Genomic DNA, 18679 nt, shown 5'->3' on the forward strand with positions numbered 1-18679 from the left:
AACAAATTATATATAATATTATTTGGCTGAAAATGTTGTAAAATGTAGCAAAACTAGAAATAATTTTTCATCGCGTACCAAAACTTATTAATGAAAAATTTAAAAATAATTGAGTGGAAAAATTATTATCGCAAACTGCTGAGAAAAAAAATGGACAACAGTAGTCAATAGTTCCAAAATTATGAGTTTTGGTTTCACCTGTACATCTACCCAATTGACATGGTCCAACGATTGTCCATCTTTATAGTTTGGAGTCTTCGTTGTTCTTCGTACACTCCAGGACCCCCGGAGTCTCTCCCAAGACCGAAAAACTCCCTTTTCTCGCTTAACTTCCAACCTTCCCCTCAACGCTACCGTTTTCCCAAAAGATTTACAACCCTCTAAACAATGACTCGTCCAGAGTCTATAAGTGACTTGTCATAAAATTTATAACATCCCATCATACATACATCATGATTTTTCGCGCCATGACACTGGGGCTGTAAATACTTCAACGAAGGACTCTCCAGGGGAACCTGGCAAAACGTTACGACAGACCTTTGTTCATCGCTGAGAACTGCCTTTACGTGAAAAGTGTCGCAATTATTGCGCTACGGGGACTCCGAAGGATCTTTCAGGAAAATGTTTTTTCCTTTTTTTTTTTTGATACTGTTCTATGGGTGAGCCACGTGAGCCTACCAACGTTTATGGGGGGTTGTAAATTTTATTGGAGAACATTATGCTCTCATGATTTCACTTCCGGAGATGAGTCTGTAAATTTGAAACTTGTTGAGATGATTTCACAGCCGATTTTCCTGTTTGTTTTTTCAAGTTTAAGAAAGCTTAGGTTCTTGTATGCTCAACGCTGATAACCGGTTTAAATATCCGAAAAAAATGTCTGATAAAAAAATGTCTTAAAATCTGGAGTGTGAAATTATTTAGAGATGTATTCATTACACGGAGAGAAAAATCTGACAATTTATGTAGTGTAATTCCGATAAAAATTACTGTGCCGCATAGTAAAATTTTCTTATTGGCTTAGGACAACTATATCGGCCTCGTACAAATTGAAAATTCCCTCAATTTTGGATTTCCCGTATTTTTCCGGGGACGAAAATCAAAAAATTGACCGATTTCCCTCCGAAAAATTAGTACATGATGACGAGAGCTCATTGATAATTGATTTTCCTGGTAAATCCGTAGAATATCATCTCAATTGAACCATCCACAATTCTCCACCCTCCCGGCAACAATTATCAACGTACCCTGTTCCAAAAAAATCTTTAATTAATTCGCCTCACCCACTTAACTCCTGCATGAAATTTTCAATGGCCAAAAACCTTCAATTGTGAATTCTCTCCTCGTTCTCCAGCATCACCACCACAATCCGGGGCACACGTCGTAGGCGTTACCATGTGTTGTTACCGCCCATTCCCTAGCTCTCACTTACCAACCACGTGTCTAAGGGCGTCACCCTGGCCAGCGCCAACCTAAACACAAACAACAATAACGTTTCCCTTTCCCAAAGGCAAGCAAGACAAAACCAAATGAGCACAGTCAAGCATGAGCCAGAGATCAGCCCCCCTTAAGGCTGATCGCACATAGGGGGATACCCCTTCGAAGCGTCGAGGGAAGGGAACCAAAGAAAAATCTCTGACTCCAGTCCGGGCGTTATTGCATTCGTAACACTCACCACGAAAAGTATTCCTTCTTCTCCATTTTTTTTTTACTATTTTTCCCTTTCACTAGTTTTTGCTTTTCGCATAGCGGAAGGGTTCAACCTTCGCACACTCTCGCTGAGTCCGTGGGCATCGCATTATTATCGTCGCATACTCCGGGCTTTTCCACGAATTGTGATATTGTTGAATAGAAGTGTCACCGATTTTTGGAATTTGTTTGAAGTGAAGTTTCGTGAGGAGGAAAATTCGAGTGTGTGGACAGCGGTTGTGGTTCGAATGTTGGGGGGATTCGGATTAAACATGGACATGACTGGAGGCATGAGGCCCTTCTTCACTGGCTATCCTTTCCAAGGTAGGTCTTCTGTATTTGTGGATAAATTACAATGGATTATTTACAATCGATTCAGAGGACACAATGATACGGTGGTTGATATATTTTATTTACTGCATAACGCGAAGATACGGTGAATCAAGTCATCAATAATAATAATAATAATTAATTAATTAATAATAATATTAATATTACGGTATTATTAATTAATATTATTATTACAGTATTTTCGTCTTCGACGTGGAGAGAAATATTTTTAAAAAATTAATTTTTCGCGTGGAACTACCACGAAATTTTCCCCGAAACTTCCGTAATTTTATGCTGAAATTACGATACTGTCACGTAAAATTACCCAGTCGATTCCGTAATCGGTGAGCGACCCGCGAGTCCGGTAATTTTTACGGAATATTTCTCGCCGCAGACCCGGACGATAATTTCACTCGACGAATAATTCCGTTGGGACTTGTCCTGAAATATACTATTGTTGTTTATTTTCGTAACGATAAACTGATTTACCACGAGGGATGGATCATACGTCATAATCATCAATTACGTATGCTTTGGATATTACGGGCTATGAATGACGTGTCATGCGGTGGTATTCCATTCTCAATAATAGTAATTAAGCGTCTTCAGTGAAGGATTTAATGCAGGATGACTATAGTCATGGTTCTCCACTGAGTCGCCTAGGGAATACGTAAATACTGTAATTACATATATATTGCGATTATGGGGGTAATTGGGGATGAGACAAACTAACCCATCGCGGAATGATTATGCAGTGGCAGTGTCACGTGTGGGGGGTGGTTAATTAAAAAAGAATCTAATGATCGGAGTTGAAGTTCGCGATAACCGAATAAATGACTCAACACGCCCACACTTATATTTTTTTTCTAATTTAACGCTGTTTATGAGCTATTGTTAATGACTATTTTTTCTTCTCATTTCGATCACACGAGAATAGGACACAAGTATTTGTTTCCAATTTATGATAAATGTTTTAGACATATGTTGGTTTTTCAATGACGAAATCTCGATATTTTTAATTTCGGACAAAAATTTTGTTCTTTTTTTACCTCAAAAAATTTTTTTTTCTTCTTCTTTAGGTCAAGGTCGGAGAAACCAATTGGGCGGACATTTTATAAATGGACGACCCCTTCCCAATCACATCAGAAAGCAAATTGTGGAGATGGCACACGCGGGTATTCGCCCCTGCAAGATATCGAGGGATCTCAAAGTATCTCACGGCTGTGTATCAAAAATTTTAAATAGATTTGAGGAAACTGGGTCGATTAAGCCTGGAGTCATTGGGGGGAGTAAGCCCAGAGTCGCATCAGCGGAAGTTGAAGCTAGGATTATGCAACTGAGGCGGGATAACCCGGAAATGTATCCGTATGAAATCCGACAACGACTTATTAAGGTAAAAAATTATTAATATATGATTTTCTCTGTTTGAAAATTGAAAAAACGACTGTAGCACACGCAAAAAAATATTCAGTAAAAATTACCAAACCCTTACGCACTCTTTCAGTGAACCCTTAATTCTTCTAAAACTTGTCATTGTCACTGAATATTATTTTGACCGACAGATTACGGAAGAGGCGCGAAATGTTTCAATAATTTTCCTCTCTCCATATTCCTATTTTTTTTTCTACTAAAATGTCATCACAACACCCCCCATTGTCCTAAAATATATTATGCATCTCTCCTCGCGATCAGCCGTGAATTTTTTAATACGCGTTACCCAGAGGAAAAAGTCCTCACGTATAACGTGAATGGCCCCGAGGGATTCGCGTGTCCTCTAATACGTAACTTGCCGGCATGTACACCCACCATAATCCTTGCCGTAAGTCTCCGAGGGCCATCATCCATCTGCATTCAGCAATTACCATCCGTCTCAATTTCAATTTCCCCAGCCATCAGCATCATCGAGTGAAAAAACTATAGAAATTGAATTAACGAACGGTGATAATCGACCTAAGAAATCACTTCTGTTACTCGTTTCAATTTTTTAAATAAAAACTATTGAATCCTGCGCTACGGACTACTCACACCATCACCATATTACAATGGTTAATGTTCTATAACTTCAGATGTATTAGACATGAAAAAAAAATCGAAAGGACGTCCACTGATAAAGAGATAAATCGGCTCGAAAAAAAATTGAAATCTGCGAGGAGTCGAAAAATAAAGGAACGCGGAATAAAAACTCCCGTGCGGGGAATATACGTTGAACTTTGGATTTCTTGTGTAAGTGAAGAAAGATGGAAATAGAATCGGATAAAAAAGAAGATCTCGCGTCGAGCGTGGCTGCGGCATTAATACGGCATTTAATGCTGGAAGGGGGCGTTCCTGAGGGCCCCTGAGGGCCTCGTTCCTCGGTCTCTCTCGTCGCTGTCATCGCCCCGATATCGCAAAAGGGCCCCGACGCATCCTGTACATACTCACATGCGCCTTTTACACGAAAAAAAAAAAATATGAGAGTCCCTCGGATGGGGAAATCTCAGGGGCGATATCGTTTTTGTTTTGGAGATGCCGGCCGAAGATCATGAAGATCAGGAGATCCTGATATTTTATCGAGGATGAGAATCGGGAGCTTTTTTATTCCCAGTTTTTGCAGCTGCACTTTGGAGGTTTGATAGAAAAATGTGAGAATTTTTGGGGCAATCGGCGTGTGTTAAGTTGTCATTTGTTAAGGGAGAAGTTGATGATAGCACATACGAGCATGTGATTAGCATTAATTAATTTAGTTAAGAAGAACAATATTTTTACTTTTTGCAGGAGGGTTACGAGGAAGCGCCAAGTGTCACCTGTATAACTCGACTGTTACGATGTACCAGTAGATCAATGGACGATAGCAAAAAGGATTACACTATCAACGGAATCCTTGGAGCTGGTGAGCACATAATTTTCAATATTTTTTTCCTTTCATAATTATTGCGTCCTCTCCCTTTGCTTCGCTTCATGAAAAACAATGGGAAAGAGAGATTTCATCTGATTAAATGGACTATATTAATTAGTCTCTAAATACATAAATAAAATCCTTGCGCCATTCATATGGCTTTTAAATCCTCCATCAAAAAATTTAATATAAAACCATGAAAAAAGACTCACTTCTCTTCGCACAGCTAAAAGAGTCAATAAAAAGAGGAGCGGAGGGAGAATTTAATCTAAAGTGGGCGTGAGGGCCTGGATTAGCCCCCATGTTGCCCACATGTCCGACAAACAGATTACAGGAGTGTCAATAACTTACCAGGACACGCACTCATCCCTCCTGCTCTCAGCCGGAACCAAAAGAGTACCTGAAGAAAAAAAAATACCGCAAAACGACGTCTTCGTATCTTTATTTTTAATTCACTTACTCCTCTCATCTCTCCCCAGAACTACGAGGGAGGTTTTTTTTCATCCCCTAACGATGTTATTCACACATAAAAATGTTACTTAATTTTTTTCTTCATTTTAATTCACCTGAAGACGCATTAAACATAAAAAATTAACTTGATAATGAGAGGTGACAGCCGACAACGCATTGGAATGTGTTTCTGGAAGTCCGGAATTCATGTTCAAATTGAACAATCGGTTCTTCGTGTTCTCATTTTTGTTCTTGATAAATACGGAGAGAAACAGGATTTCATATGTTAACATGTGGAGTAGGAAAAGAAAGCGGAACAAAGACGTGATATTGTTGGGGGTGGGGGGTAACGGGGGGGAGGGAGGAGGGAGGGGGGGGGCAGTTTGGAAAAAGAGTTGAATGGTTTTTTCGACTGGACGAGAAATGCGGTGGTTTGAGAGGCGCGAGGGATACGTGCGAGTGAGCCCCGCTGAGATCAAAAGAACCGCCTGCCACACGTCGACAGTGGCACTCATTCCAAGGAGCCAGGGGAATTACAGAGTTTATTTTTTTACGGCCATGTGAGTCAAGAATTTTCAAATTTTCCAAAACCAACTTACTTTAAACAAATGTCGAAGGGCTTTAAAATTTTTTAAAACTGTTTTCGTCCGTCAAAAAACATTTTTAGAATATCGCAGGGAGAAAGTAAGTTGGGAGTTGTTTTTTTTTCATCTGATAAAAATTATCTATCTCGTTCTGGCGATCTGAATGCACGTGCCCAGCACTCGGTCGGGGAAATGTGCAAATCAATAAGTTGAACGATGGATAGGGGAGGAATGAAGGAATTTGTTTAAGAATTTGTTTTTGTGTCAGGGTCTGTGATAGTTAATAATGAGATTGGATGAAGGGGATTGAGAACTCCACGTATAGGGCGTATAGGTGTCGGCGTTGGAGAGAGCACACCGCTCAGGAATGACACGTAGCCTGTGGCTTTCTTATTCCTTCTTATTCTCTTCCTTATTCCTTTGGCCTCGGCCGCCGACGAGGGATTAGCCTAATGGGTCCTCGCCCAAACTCCCCCTAGCCCCGTTTTAAAGGCACCCACCGCCTCTCATTCGCTTTTATCTCATTTCGATTGCTTCTCATTTATGAATTCATTCTAACAATGTATTTTTCCGAAATTAATTAAAATAGTATGAATTACAATCAGCCCTCGCTGGTGTCACTCTCCAATTAACTCAAATTCATCCAATCAGATATTTCAATAAATTCCTGAGACAATTTTTTTCGGATGTCAAGACTGAAGTCGTGAAAAAAATTCCGGAATTTTTCCCGAAAGGAGGGGGGGGGGGGAGGGGGGAGAAGAGAGGAAATAGTTTAGCGTAAGATGCCAAATTGCGTTGATTGAAAGGAACCGAAGGAAAAAAATATCATCAGTAATTCATTGACTTCCCACCGGGCGTTGACAGGACATACCAAGAGGCAATCGTTGAATAAATCGCCACCGGAGGTGTACCCCATTGTCATGTCCTCAAACGCTACTGCACGCAGTATCTGTGGCATTTTGTTACCGTTTAGGACCTCACACGCACCACGCCACCCCATTTTTCAGGATACTCCAGGACCCCCACGTGTTGACTGAGTCGGCTATTTAGGAGTGCGAGGGAGAGAGAAAGAGCGGCAGCTTGGGTTTCTTTTTTTTCAGCGAGTTTGAGATTTATAACCGTTCGGGTGACGGCATTTTGGCTTTTCCCACTGTCGGCCCCGAAGAAAGCGATTCGACACAGTTTTACATCGAGTTGGAAAACGAAACACCGGGGGGAGAGGATCCTTCGTAATTTTTTTCGGACCTCCGGAGGTTCTGCAATTCTTCGAAAATAATTTTCCAACTCTAGGGCTTAAAAGCTGCCTTAATAAGACCTGCGATCAACTCAGTTGCAACGGGTGCATCAGGATGTCAAGACCAAATTTTTTTACTCGCATATCTCTCGATAAATAGTGAATTAGTTCTATTGACGAAAAATTATTTTACTTTTATCAATCCTGAACTGAAACTGCCGGCTCAAGCTTCCGATTGAGATCGATATCAATGCCCTCAACCAACATTTACCATTCGTTAAAGGTAGAAATGAATTTGGAAGTGAAAGATAATCTATAAAACATTTCATCGGGTGCCGCCCTCCGATGCTCACTCGTTACAACTTCAACATATGGTTCCCTAAACGATCACACACCCCAAACTGCGTATTTCCTCGCAACTCTTTCCTCCTCCACTTCCACCTCCTTTCATCTCCCACTTCCTTCTCGTTCTGACTCCATTGTTATTACTCTCTCTCTTTCTTCCCACTGCTCCCCAACGCAAAACAAAAGACGAGAGGAAATGAAAAAGAGTGAGGTGTCAGAGGGCGAGGAATGCCAAAAGGGCCCAACGATATATTCCCCCGTGAGATATGCCCAGAACATTTTTAAAATCACACCCGGTTATAACTCTCAACACGCGATCCGTTTTAACGAATCCCCTGTAATTGATAATTAAATTACGCCAAAACGAATCGCGGACGTATTAATTCATAATTTCTTCCCTTCCTCCCACACGTCCTCAGCGATACGAAAAAAAATTCCACCTCAACCTTTTCCCTATAAAAAAATTTCAAAAACCGTATCCTCACGTCTCCCTGTCCTGGCCACAGGTAGCACTCACAAAAACGTCAGTACTTTGAAAAAACGATCTAAATAATTGATAAGAATCCGTATCTAACATCTTAATCGTTCACCTCGTCGAATAATTCTCGAAAATATCAACGGATTACCATAAAATTTGTCATTCCCCCGTCCCCTCCAAATCCCCCTGATTTGAAATATTTTCAAGATGTCCGGGATGACGCAAAGTGCGTCGAAGAAGTCAACGTGTCACTATGAGAAGTCGGTCCCTCTTTGGCTCTCCAGCGCAGTATAATATCGAGGCCGAAGAGGCTCGATTCAAAACTTATGCTTTTGACAGTGGTTGAGGCTGAGTCGCATCTCTTTAGTAAAATTTCCTTCAAAAAGAAGATAAAAGAGGGGGAGAGAGAGAGAGAGAGGGGGAGAGCGCAAGAGGTTTTGAGTTGAATAGTGGGCCGTCGGACAAGTTGCATTTACCAGATATAATAGCCATCCTTCACTTTTCTCAGTCGGCTTCTTTACATTCTTGTCATCTTCGGAGAGGAATAAAAAGACTTCGGAATCTATGTTTGGCAATATTTCTTATTTCACAACAATGTAAACGAATGGAATAAATAGGAACAATGAACTGCGGGTGGTTGTACACAGGTGGACATGTGTATACGTATTTTGGAATTGTTATTTCAATGTGGAACTTGTTCCGGGGTCACTTACAGGGTTGGTTCTCACGCCTGTGGGCAGTATCCACCGACAAAAGAAATTAGAAAATAGTTGGGGTTGTTATTTATTGGGGGCTGTGGGTAGAGATGAACAGGTGATATGGCTTAAGCATCTCGACAGAAATAGTTTATCCAGATAGACAGATGAATTTTGAGATTTCGGGAGGGCCCAGAGGCCCCTGTAATTAGTAGAGAGTATGTTGCTGTGATTTTGGGGCAATGGAGTGGATGAATGTGGGTGGGTTGATGCCTAATTGATGAAAATTGATTAGAGAGGTCGAGAGAGGTCATTAGCAGTTGAGGAAAATCGTGGAATTCATTGTGAATCGAGTGCATCGATATTAAGTGGAGCGACACCGAGACAAAAGTGAACAAATATCGTCTTATTTAGTCCTAAAACGTGGGGTATTTAGGGACCATGGAAGAGCGGCTGTTGAACAGTATTTAGGGCCAGGAAAGTACTGACTCCTGAAAAGACCCATTCGTGTTGCTCAATTCCTTGTTATTGTACATCAAATGGAGGAATAAATGGAAAGTAAAGACCGTCTGTTGTGAGAACATGAATGAATGTTCATTTCCCCCAAAAATCCAATCTTTTTTGAATGGAGTAAGATTATAAGGTTTATTTGTGTACATTGAGCACGGATTTACAGTCTTTTCTCGAATTTTAAAGAGATCCAAAATGCAATCGACAGCCCGGAAGATTGAAACTCCAGTGTTTTCCTTCTTGAGCATCACAATAAGATCAATGTCACTCGGTCTCCGTCTTCATTCCGATGACGGGATCAATTGACCGAGCGAGCGTTAAAATTTAGTCGAGTGTGAATATTTAATCACGCTATTCAGAAAAAATAGTGGGGATTTTACGGTTTCTCGAGGGCACGAGACTCGGGTCTTCGAAATTATTGGATGCAATTTTTTAAGAAAAATGTATATATATACACCTGGAGAATAAATAAAAAAGTTTTTTTCACCCCTCGGTAATTATCTGAGTAAAGAAATAGAAAGAATTACCACAAAAACCTAAATGAATTTTTCAGACCGACTTGTACAATATTTATTATGAATTTTAGTTGTTATTATTGTTGAATACATCTAATTGTTGACTCAACTAAAATTCTCGAAACGGCAAAATGCAGATTAAGACAAAATGGGCCATGTTTTATGTACTATTTTAAAGCAAATTTTATGACAATCCATACGACTATTTTCTTACTTCTTTGAACACACGTTGAGGTTCTAAAAACTGCGATAAAACCGCCATCAACTTTACCCGGTTATTACCCCACAAAAGCATGTATTTTTGTTCTGTTAATTCTCGGAGTTTAATGATAGAATTCTAGAGTCTTACGATCGGCCTTAATTACGGCCTAACCTTTGTGCGTTTCTGCTCTCCTGTAGGCGTGTCAATGCGATGAATTTCCGGGGTTTAAAGGATTCCTTAATCATTCTATTACGGATTAATATCCCATTGGTATCGCAGGAGCGCTCGGTGCGATAATTACTTTCGTCAAATTTTTATTTTCGTCAAATACGTATTATGATGTAAAATTTATTTATTTGTTTTTTTGCATTCTCAAATCTTGAATTGTTGTTGATCAGGTCATAATGTGAAGAGTATGGACGAGTCAGATACCGAGAGTGAACCCAGCATAACGCTGAGAAGAAAACAGCGAAGAAGTAGAACAACATTCACCGGAACCCAACTAGAACAGTTGGAGGCTTCGTTCCAAAGGGCCCATTATCCTGATGTTTATGCGAGGGAAGAGTTGGCTCAGCGAACAGGATTAACAGAAGCCAGAATACAGGTAATCAAAGTAATCTATGAACCTTTGTTCGAAATGGAATTTCCAAATTTCCAAGGATTTTATTTATTCGACTACCGTTTACCCTGACCCCGAAAGCCTCAACACTAGGATTCATGTTGATTCAACAGGTGTGGTTCAGCAACAGACGTGCACGAATGCGTAAACACACAGGTAGCATTGGCCACTCGATGCAGAATTTTTCATCGAGTCCAGCCCCCTGCCAATATGGAATGGCAGAACTGAGTCAATTGATGCCTCAGGTACCCAGTGGCATACCCCAGGTACCAACGAGTCTCCACCAAGCCTCAGGTGGTACTATTCATCATTCACCAGCTAGTGTTGTTCATCAGGTGGCAGCTACTATAGTCAGCCAGGTGTTGCCAACCACCACCACGACTATGAGTGGAGTTCACAGTTCAGTTCCCATTCCTGGATCACTCGGTGGTCTTTCTACTCCTCAGATTGGTCAACCTGGTCCTTTGCAACCTGCTACAGGGCTTTCAGCACCGACTACTTTATCACATAATGTTGGTGAGTCATTTATTTTTCGTTGGAAGAATTTTCTCTTGCAATTTAAATTAAAACTTTGGGATAAGTTTTCGTCTAGTGCGGAGATTTAATTAGTTAATTAAGTGCAGATGAATCAATTTGATGGGTAACATTGACTCATCTTAGTAGTCAGTCATTTCAGTCATGGAATTTTGTTGGCATTGCAGGCAATAATGACTGGACGAGGGCATCACAACTCGGATGGGGTAATTTCAATCACTTTCAAGGCAGCGAATACTCATCGAGTCATCCGAGTCATCCGAGTCATCACAATCCCACACACACGATTGGTCCCCAGGGGGTACAAAATTCAGTTAGCAGCAGTGAATGGGGATACGATCAAGGCTACGATTACAGTCATCAGCATTCACAGCTTAATTATCACCGGAACGTGGGGGGAATATTTTAGTCAGTTTATTTAAAAATTTGTGTACATTGAAGTAGGATTAAGATAATTGCTTTAATAAATCGTACGAGTAAATAAATTCATCATAATTTGTTTGTGTATCTCATTTGTCTTATCTGTTTAGCCCATCATTTGCATGAATTGAGGAAAAAATATGACGGCGAATTTGTTGAGATACGATAATTTTTTGTTATTTACTGATAACACTTATCAGTCCGAATGGATCTGTGTTATTAAGAGTTGGTTGGGGGCTTTGGAATCTGCAGTAGATAAAGAATACAGTTGGAATCACTTTTGGGTCTAGGGAATTATTGGGGAGGAGTAAGTTATCGACAGCTGTAAATGCAGATGGTAAATTAAAAAAAATTATTTAAATTATTGATTCTGTCGAGATAAACAGATTTAGGGGAAAATGGCAAAGAAAAATTTTGCGGGATCTTTAATTTTCCACCAAAACTATTTGGAAGCGGATCGTCACATAATTTTTTCATAATATTAAAAGGATTTCGAAATTTTATATTTCTCACGTAAAGACAACAGGTCCTGAAAGTGGAATTAATCAAATTAATGCACGAGTGTTGTCAGTGATCTTATTTGCTTCCTTATCTTTGCTCGTAATTGCAAATATTAGTGATGACATTTAGTAACGTCACTAGTGTATCTGGTACACTCCCTGGATTCCCAAAATTTTTATCGATTTAAATTTGGTATATAAACCTGGGTAATGCGCATAAAATACATCGTTACTTCAGATTGTTCGAATCGACTGTTCCACCTGCGTTAAAACGAAAAAAATCAACATGAGATTTTTCATGTCTTTTGTTGCTCTCGTCGTAAGTCAAAATTTTTATTACATTTTTCATCAATAGAGAAAGTTGTCATTTTATGTTTTAATGAAACAATAAAAAACAAAATTTGTCCCTTGCATTACTGTAATAATTGTAACTGTAATAATTCGCCTGACCCAGTCGCTTATATTTAGGTGCCGGATAGGGCTGATAAACCCAGAAGATGATGGAGTAGAAAAACGACTGAGATGAAAAAAAAAAATATTAATCTACGACTCATCGTCGTATTGTTTATTGCAGACTGTGACCCTCGCTGCGGCCCAAGACTTCGAATTCGCATCAGACCCCGAACCCAACCCTGGATTCGCTCCAGCCTGGAGCGGCTTCCTCAGCCGTATAAGAAACAGATCGTCAGTTTCCCAATCGGTCCAGCAAATTGATAATCTCCTCAACAGCATCGAGTCCCTCATTCCTAAATTAGAAGACTCTCAACTCGATAAAACACCTGTCGGAGGTCTGGTCACTAGTATTTTGCTCCAGGTGAGGGTATTCCTCGTCCGCACCCTGGCGCAACTCGAGAAAGCACCTAACGCAATCCTAAATAGGGGCCTCATCGAGCAGCTAACAAGTATTCTCGGGCGAGTTGAATTGTTATTAAATAATACTCTGAAAAATGTCACGGGATCACTTCAGGGAGTCATATCCGGAGTTGTTGATGGGGTTTCGGGTATAATCGAAGGCCCAGTTCTTCACCTCGTTCCCGATCTCCTCACAAGAGTTCTCAATTTACTTCGAGTAACTGTTGATAGACTCGTTTGAACTTTATGGTCTGTAAATTAATGGCTATTTCCCAGTTGATGTCAATAAAACTGATTTTTTGACAAAATTGAATTCATGAATTTTCCTAATTATCTATTTATGTATCACATATGTATCATACATGTATCATAAATGTTAAACTAACAAATTAAAAGTACTCAACGGCCCAAACTCCTCTTTCACATAATAAAATCATTTATGAAAACAACTAATTTGCGCCGAAATGCAGCACATGGTCCATTGAAATCATTCTGACTTGCCAGTTGCATATCCCCTACCGTCAGTACACCAACCCCAGGTGCGCAGGCTCTGTATCGACCTGAATCCACCCCTCTCGTGTGACTGAAATCTCTCGTGCCCATCCTGGAGGCATCCCATAAGCTCAAGGCAAATAACGACATAGAAAAAAAAAATCCCGGCAGTTAATCTGGAACTATCTGCCACTCTCCTCCACCTACACACCCCCCCCCCCCCACCCGCAGCATTAATAAATAATAGTGAATCGATTCTGTACCCAACAAAATGACAATGGGGTGGGGGCCGTTTCCCGCCGTTGGTGAGTACTCTCACCGCGCCGTCAGTTTTTCAACATAAAGACAAACCGACGAAAGCGTACCCTTAATTTCAGAAGTGGGGGATGTGAATGTGAATGGGAATTAGGCAGAGTGGGAGAAGTAATGAACTGGTCAGTCCAAGTGTATACCATCTTCAGTGTGATACCGAACGTCGCCACGAGCTACTGCATTGGTAAAACGAATTTAACAATAAAAGAAAATAATAGGATACGAGATAAATAGAACATTTCAAATATGAACAAAAAATACTGAATTAATCATTGTAATGAGAAAATGATGATGGAATAATTAATAAGTGGCGATTTATGTGTTTAGTGATATGATCATTGACAACTGGTGAAAGGATTGACAATTTGATGATTTACATGGGAATCTGAGTGATTTTAAATCGTCGTAAAAAAGGTTTTATGATTTTTTTTTATTGGAATAATTTTGCGGATGTAATTAGGCTTTTAGAGATTGAGATTGGGACTTGTCGAATGAATTCTTGGTCATTTAATCGCGAAAGTTATTGCGGATGGTTCAGATTATGAAATTTTTTTGGAACATTAATGTTTTGAAGGGGGATAGAATCAAAGCGAAGCAAAGAAAATTATTACAATTTTTGTGCATTTGTTGTTAAAATGTTGCGAAAAATCTATTTGAATATGGTATATTTGAGGGGATGTATTAATACTGATAACTCCGATCAATAAATATTTTTCAGATTGTTTACCAGAGGGAGGGATAAAAGTGAGAAGAATCGCGTTGACATATAATTGATTGAACCATAAATAATCAATGAAGGCGGACACTAATAATGTATATTTCAAGACGAATTCTACCCCCAATAATGCAGTTCTCTTGCCACTTGATGAGCACGAAAGGCCGCCCTCCAGGACGCTACAGGTGGAAAAACAAATCCATGAATTTAACTTCGATATCAACGAAATTCAGTTTTAGAGACACATAATTCAATTTTTTTACATCCCCTACAATTTTCAATATCTCAGCATAGGCAGAGGGGTGATGACTAGTAGAAAATCTAATGGAGGCAGTGAGAGGTTTAGACAAATAATTTTTACAAAAATGTTTCATTAGAATTTCTGCTCCTCTTTCTACGTCTTTTCCTTCGCATCTGGCTGATGATTCGCTTGTGGGGTGAAATAAATTGGGGTTGTAGGTAACGTGCGGACCGAGGGGTAGTCCGATGACAACAATAGTCCACCAACCTGGGAATTCTGAGGGAATTACCGGGATCCCCAGAGCTTCTTCCGTCATAAGGCGTCGACGAAGACCTACTAATCGTCAACAACTACTCGGGATTCTTGCTGTTATCCTACTCGCTACTATTCTATTTACACTTTTGCTACTGACGTTGAATCACAGACGGCAGTGTATCCTAAACGCCCGTAAGTTCACTGAATTAAAAAAAAAATCCACCACTTTTGATCCATTAAAATGTCATCTCATCGCGAATGACCTGATACAATTTTTTCATAATTAACGACCTTCTGAATGTTTCTTATCCAGGACCAAACGTTTGTCTCACTGAAGAATGTATCAAGACAGGTGAGTTGAAAAAAAAAAATCATCACCTAAAACCACTGAACCACTGAAAACTCATCAATTTTTAACTTTGTCATTTCACATATATTTCCACCTCCCATTCCACATGGAGATGACCCTCCCAGTCATCTCCATCTGGGCCGAACAGTTTCGTTGTTTCCTGAAGGAAATGTTTTATAGCTGCGAGTCTATTGTCAGCGATGGACAAAACCGCTCCACCATGCGTAGATTTTTTCCAGTACGCCTGTGGCACATGGAATCACATGCACGTCATACCCGAGGACAGAAGTTCCCAGAATCCCTTCGAAGTTCTCTCAGATCAGCTGAAAATAATCCTCAAACGTGTCCTCGAAGAGCCACCCAATGTCAAGGACAGTAGTGCTACCTTCAAGGCTAAGCAGTTTTACAGATCTTGTATGGACATACGTAAGTAGCTAATAAACATAATTATTGAAAAATATCCAACTACTTTCACTCGTTTTTGCTTCCAGATGGAAGCTCTGTAATTATTGAAATTTAAATTTCCAATTCTTTGTGTTAGTATAAATGTGTATAATGTAGGATTTAGTGGAGATTATGGTACTTCTCGAGCTATCGGTAACAATATTTTTCCAGCTCAAATCAGGAAGGTTGGAGACGCTCCTCTCAAGAAGATCCTGAAGCAGCTGGGAGGATGGCCAGTGATCGAAGGGCCAAATTGGAAGTTTCCCCAGCAGAGCATTGAAATTCTCCTCGGGCGTATTCGCGCTGACTTCAACGAGGGAGCACTTGTGGAGCCCTGGGTCGGTCCTGATGATAAAAATTCCTCGAGCAACATCCTCCAGGTGCGCCGGCAAAGTAAGACCTACGGATACTTAGAATGCCTCGTGGTTTTAATTCACATATTAATTTATTCATAAATTCAAAATTTATTGTTGCTAAAAATCGTTCGTTATTCAATTCTAGTTAGATCAAATGCAATTGGCATTACCCAGTCGTGACTACTACTTGAACTCCAGTAGTGAACGAGAGCTACGTGCGTACCATAATTATATGACAAGTGTATCAGTACTCCTGGGTGCTGAGCCGGAAAGAGCTCATACCGAATTCGAGTATGTGATTGCCCTCGAGAAGGAATTGGCTAATGCATCAATGCCAGAAGCTGACAGGCACGACACATCACTGATATATCAGAAATTAACTCTGAGAGAATTGCAGAATAAAATTCCCCAGCTCAAGTGGAGACTGTATTTGCAGCAATTTTTTAATGCATCGTCTATCACCGATGATGAGGCAGTTGTGTCTTATGCCATGCCATATTTCGTGGAGATGGGAAGGATAATTGAAAAAACCGATCGAAGGTCAATATTCCGTCCTAATTAGCCCGCAAAATTAACTCCATTGGAGATAATGAAAGATTTTGCAAAATATATACACAGCGTTGCATTACTCCACACATTAATTTCCGGTGAATTATTTTTGAATGAAAGAAATTTTGATTATGAAATTTTGCCTCAGGATCACAAGACAATTTCACGATTGTTATGTCTACATTTTTTTAATTATTGGGTTGAGAACCTCTGAGACAGTGGGGCGCGCAATGCAGTGATTGGTCGGATTCAAACTTGCAAAAATGTACGACACATTGACACGAGATCTGGTAAATTAAAATGCATAGCTATGGAACGCTGTGTATATGTTTTGAGGCCATTGTTCTGTCGCAGATGAAAATATGTCAATTAATTAATTTTTTATTTAGAATTCTTCATAATTATGTACTCTGGCGTCTAGTCATGTCAATAATGCCGCACATGATCGACGAGTACCAGCAGAAACGCGTGGAATTCCGTAAGATTCTGTCAGGTATTTTGAGTGAACGGAACCGCTGGTCGCAATGTGTCGAGTGGACCAACAAAAAATTGGGAATGGCGGTAGGAGCATTGTTTATCCGAGATAATTTCAATCACGAGAGCAAAGTAAACACATTTTTAAAAAAACATTTGATATATTTTAATTCGTTATTCAACATTCTATTTTATTTATGGGTAAATTTATATCTCGATGACCAGAAAACTGCCCTTGAGATGATTCACACAATCAGAGAGGCTTTCAACGAACTTCTAGCTGAGAATCATTGGATGGATGAGGAGACAAGAGCAGTTGCCAAGAGCAAAGCGGACTCTATGAATGAGAGAATTGGATATCCTGATTTTTTGAGGAATTCGACTGAACTTTCGAATGAGTACATGATGGCAAGTCTCTGGGATTTAATAGATTTTTTTTCGATAATGAGATTTTAGCGTAATTAATTTTTTTCCCTTTGTTTCGTAGCTAAATATCACTGACGGTCACTTTATCGAGAATGTTTTCGCGGTGTTGAAATATGACGCACATCACAATCTTCAGAAACTTCGACAGCCAGTGGATAAGGACAAGTGGTCAACAGAACCAGCGGTGGTGAATGCTTTCTATCATCCGAATAAAAATGATATTGGTGAGAATACACAGCCGTTGGCAAAATACATATTTCAATTATCGAACAACGGACTAAGGACTCGATCCATCACAATCCAAATTATTTTTTTAGTATTTCCAGCTGGTATTCTCCAGCCCATATTCTACTCCCAACATTTTCCAAAGTCACTCAACTACGGTGGAATTGGAGTTGTCATCGGTCATGAAATTACACATGGTTTTGATGACAAAGGTCGACAATTCGACAAAGATGGTAATATGATGCAGTGGTGGAATAATGCAACCATCAAAGCTTTCAGGGAACGTGCACAGTGCATTGTTGATCAGTATTCACGTTACAAACTGAAGGGCGTTAATTTGTACGTCGATGGACGGATGACACAGGGGGAGAATATCGCTGATAATGGAGGGCTCAAACAGTCATTTCGAGTAAGTTCACTCAATTCAATAATTTAAGCGAAATGATCTGACCCCTGAGGATGAGTTGTGCGGCGACAATGACCAAAATGTCATGGGAAAAATGGTCTTCCATTTCCACCAAATAAAAACCCATTTTTTCTAAATTGACTCAAATCTCGAAATAATGAAAAAAATGTTATTTATTTTCAGGCGTATAGAAAATGGGTGTCAACGCACGGTGAAGAACCTCTTCTCCCCGGGCTGAACTTGACCCACAACCAACTATTTTTCCTGAATTATGCGCAGATATGGTGCGGGTCAATGACCCCCGAGGATGCATTAACGAAAATTCGCAGTAGTGTACACTCGCCGGGACCATTTAGGGTCCTTGGCCCTTTATCAAACAGTGAAGACTTCGCTAGGGCATACAATTGTCCTCCGGGATCTCCCATGAACCCAATCCACAAGTGCAGTGTCTGGTAACCATACTCCACCGACCCGAAACCAGGGAATAGTCGAATACATAGAAAATAATACAAAAAATAATCATATTTACACTGGAGAAAATAATAAAGAGTAATAAAGAAGGAGAAAGGAGTGAATGCGGAATATGGAAGTATTTACTGTATTTTT

General features: G+C 39.9%; 2 protein-coding genes across 4 annotated transcripts; both read left to right on the top strand.

The window, feature by feature from the left end:
- The first annotated feature begins 1629 nt into the window (after positions 1 to 1629).
- LOC135169390 (protein gooseberry-neuro-like) lies at positions 1630 to 11691 on the top strand. Its single transcript, XM_064134348.1, has 6 exons — positions 1630 to 2010; positions 3096 to 3409; positions 4771 to 4885; positions 10303 to 10508; positions 10637 to 11039; positions 11225 to 11691. The coding sequence occupies exons 1-6, from the start codon at positions 1935 to 1937 to the stop codon at positions 11464 to 11466; spliced, it is 1356 nt and encodes a 451-aa protein (XP_063990418.1). The 5' UTR covers positions 1630 to 1934; the 3' UTR covers positions 11467 to 11691.
- A 1406-nt stretch (positions 11692 to 13097) lies between these two features.
- LOC135169240 (neprilysin-1) lies at positions 13098 to 18592 on the top strand. 3 transcript variants are annotated; one of them, XM_064134037.1, is made up of 13 exons: positions 13098 to 13817; positions 13961 to 14047; positions 14352 to 14533; positions 14808 to 15036; positions 15158 to 15196; positions 15374 to 15619; positions 15809 to 16017; positions 16139 to 16533; positions 16932 to 17148; positions 17242 to 17424; positions 17504 to 17666; positions 17760 to 18076; positions 18257 to 18592. In XM_064134037.1, the coding sequence occupies exons 3-13, from the start codon at positions 14426 to 14428 to the stop codon at positions 18527 to 18529; spliced, it is 2379 nt and encodes a 792-aa protein (XP_063990107.1). In that variant the 5' UTR covers positions 13098 to 13817; positions 13961 to 14047; positions 14352 to 14425; the 3' UTR covers positions 18530 to 18592. The 3 variants fall into 3 exon arrangements, with proteins under 3 accessions (XP_063990107.1, XP_063990106.1, XP_063990108.1); XM_064134036.1 differs by lacking the exon at positions 13961 to 14047; XM_064134038.1 differs by lacking the exon at positions 14352 to 14533 and having other exon boundaries at positions 13098 to 14047.
- The last annotated feature ends 87 nt before the right edge of the window (positions 18593 to 18679 follow it).

Source organism: Diachasmimorpha longicaudata, chromosome 14, assembly GCF_034640455.1.
Source record: "Diachasmimorpha longicaudata isolate KC_UGA_2023 chromosome 14, iyDiaLong2, whole genome shotgun sequence".
In the NCBI taxonomy this organism is placed as follows: Eukaryota; Metazoa; Arthropoda; class Insecta; order Hymenoptera; family Braconidae; genus Diachasmimorpha; species Diachasmimorpha longicaudata.

Excerpts from the sequence above, each read along its gene's own strand:
- LOC135169240 (XM_064134037.1), top strand. The coding sequence starts at position 14,426 with ATGAAGGCGGACACTAATAATGTATATTTCAAGACGAATTCTACCCCC. Across the intron at positions 14,534-14,807 it reads CGCCCTCCAGGACGCTACAG|GTAACGTGCGGACCGAGGGG; the intron begins GTGGAAAAACAA and ends TTGGGGTTGTAG. Across the intron at positions 15,037-15,157 it reads GCAGTGTATCCTAAACGCCC|GACCAAACGTTTGTCTCACT; the intron begins GTAAGTTCACTG and ends TTTCTTATCCAG.
- LOC135169390 (XM_064134348.1), top strand. The coding sequence starts at position 1,935 with ATGTTGGGGGGATTCGGATTAAACATGGACATGACTGGAGGCATGAGG. Across the intron at positions 3,410-4,770 it reads TCCGACAACGACTTATTAAG|GAGGGTTACGAGGAAGCGCC; the intron begins GTAAAAAATTAT and ends TACTTTTTGCAG. Across the intron at positions 4,886-10,302 it reads CAACGGAATCCTTGGAGCTG|GTCATAATGTGAAGAGTATG; the intron begins GTGAGCACATAA and ends GTTGTTGATCAG.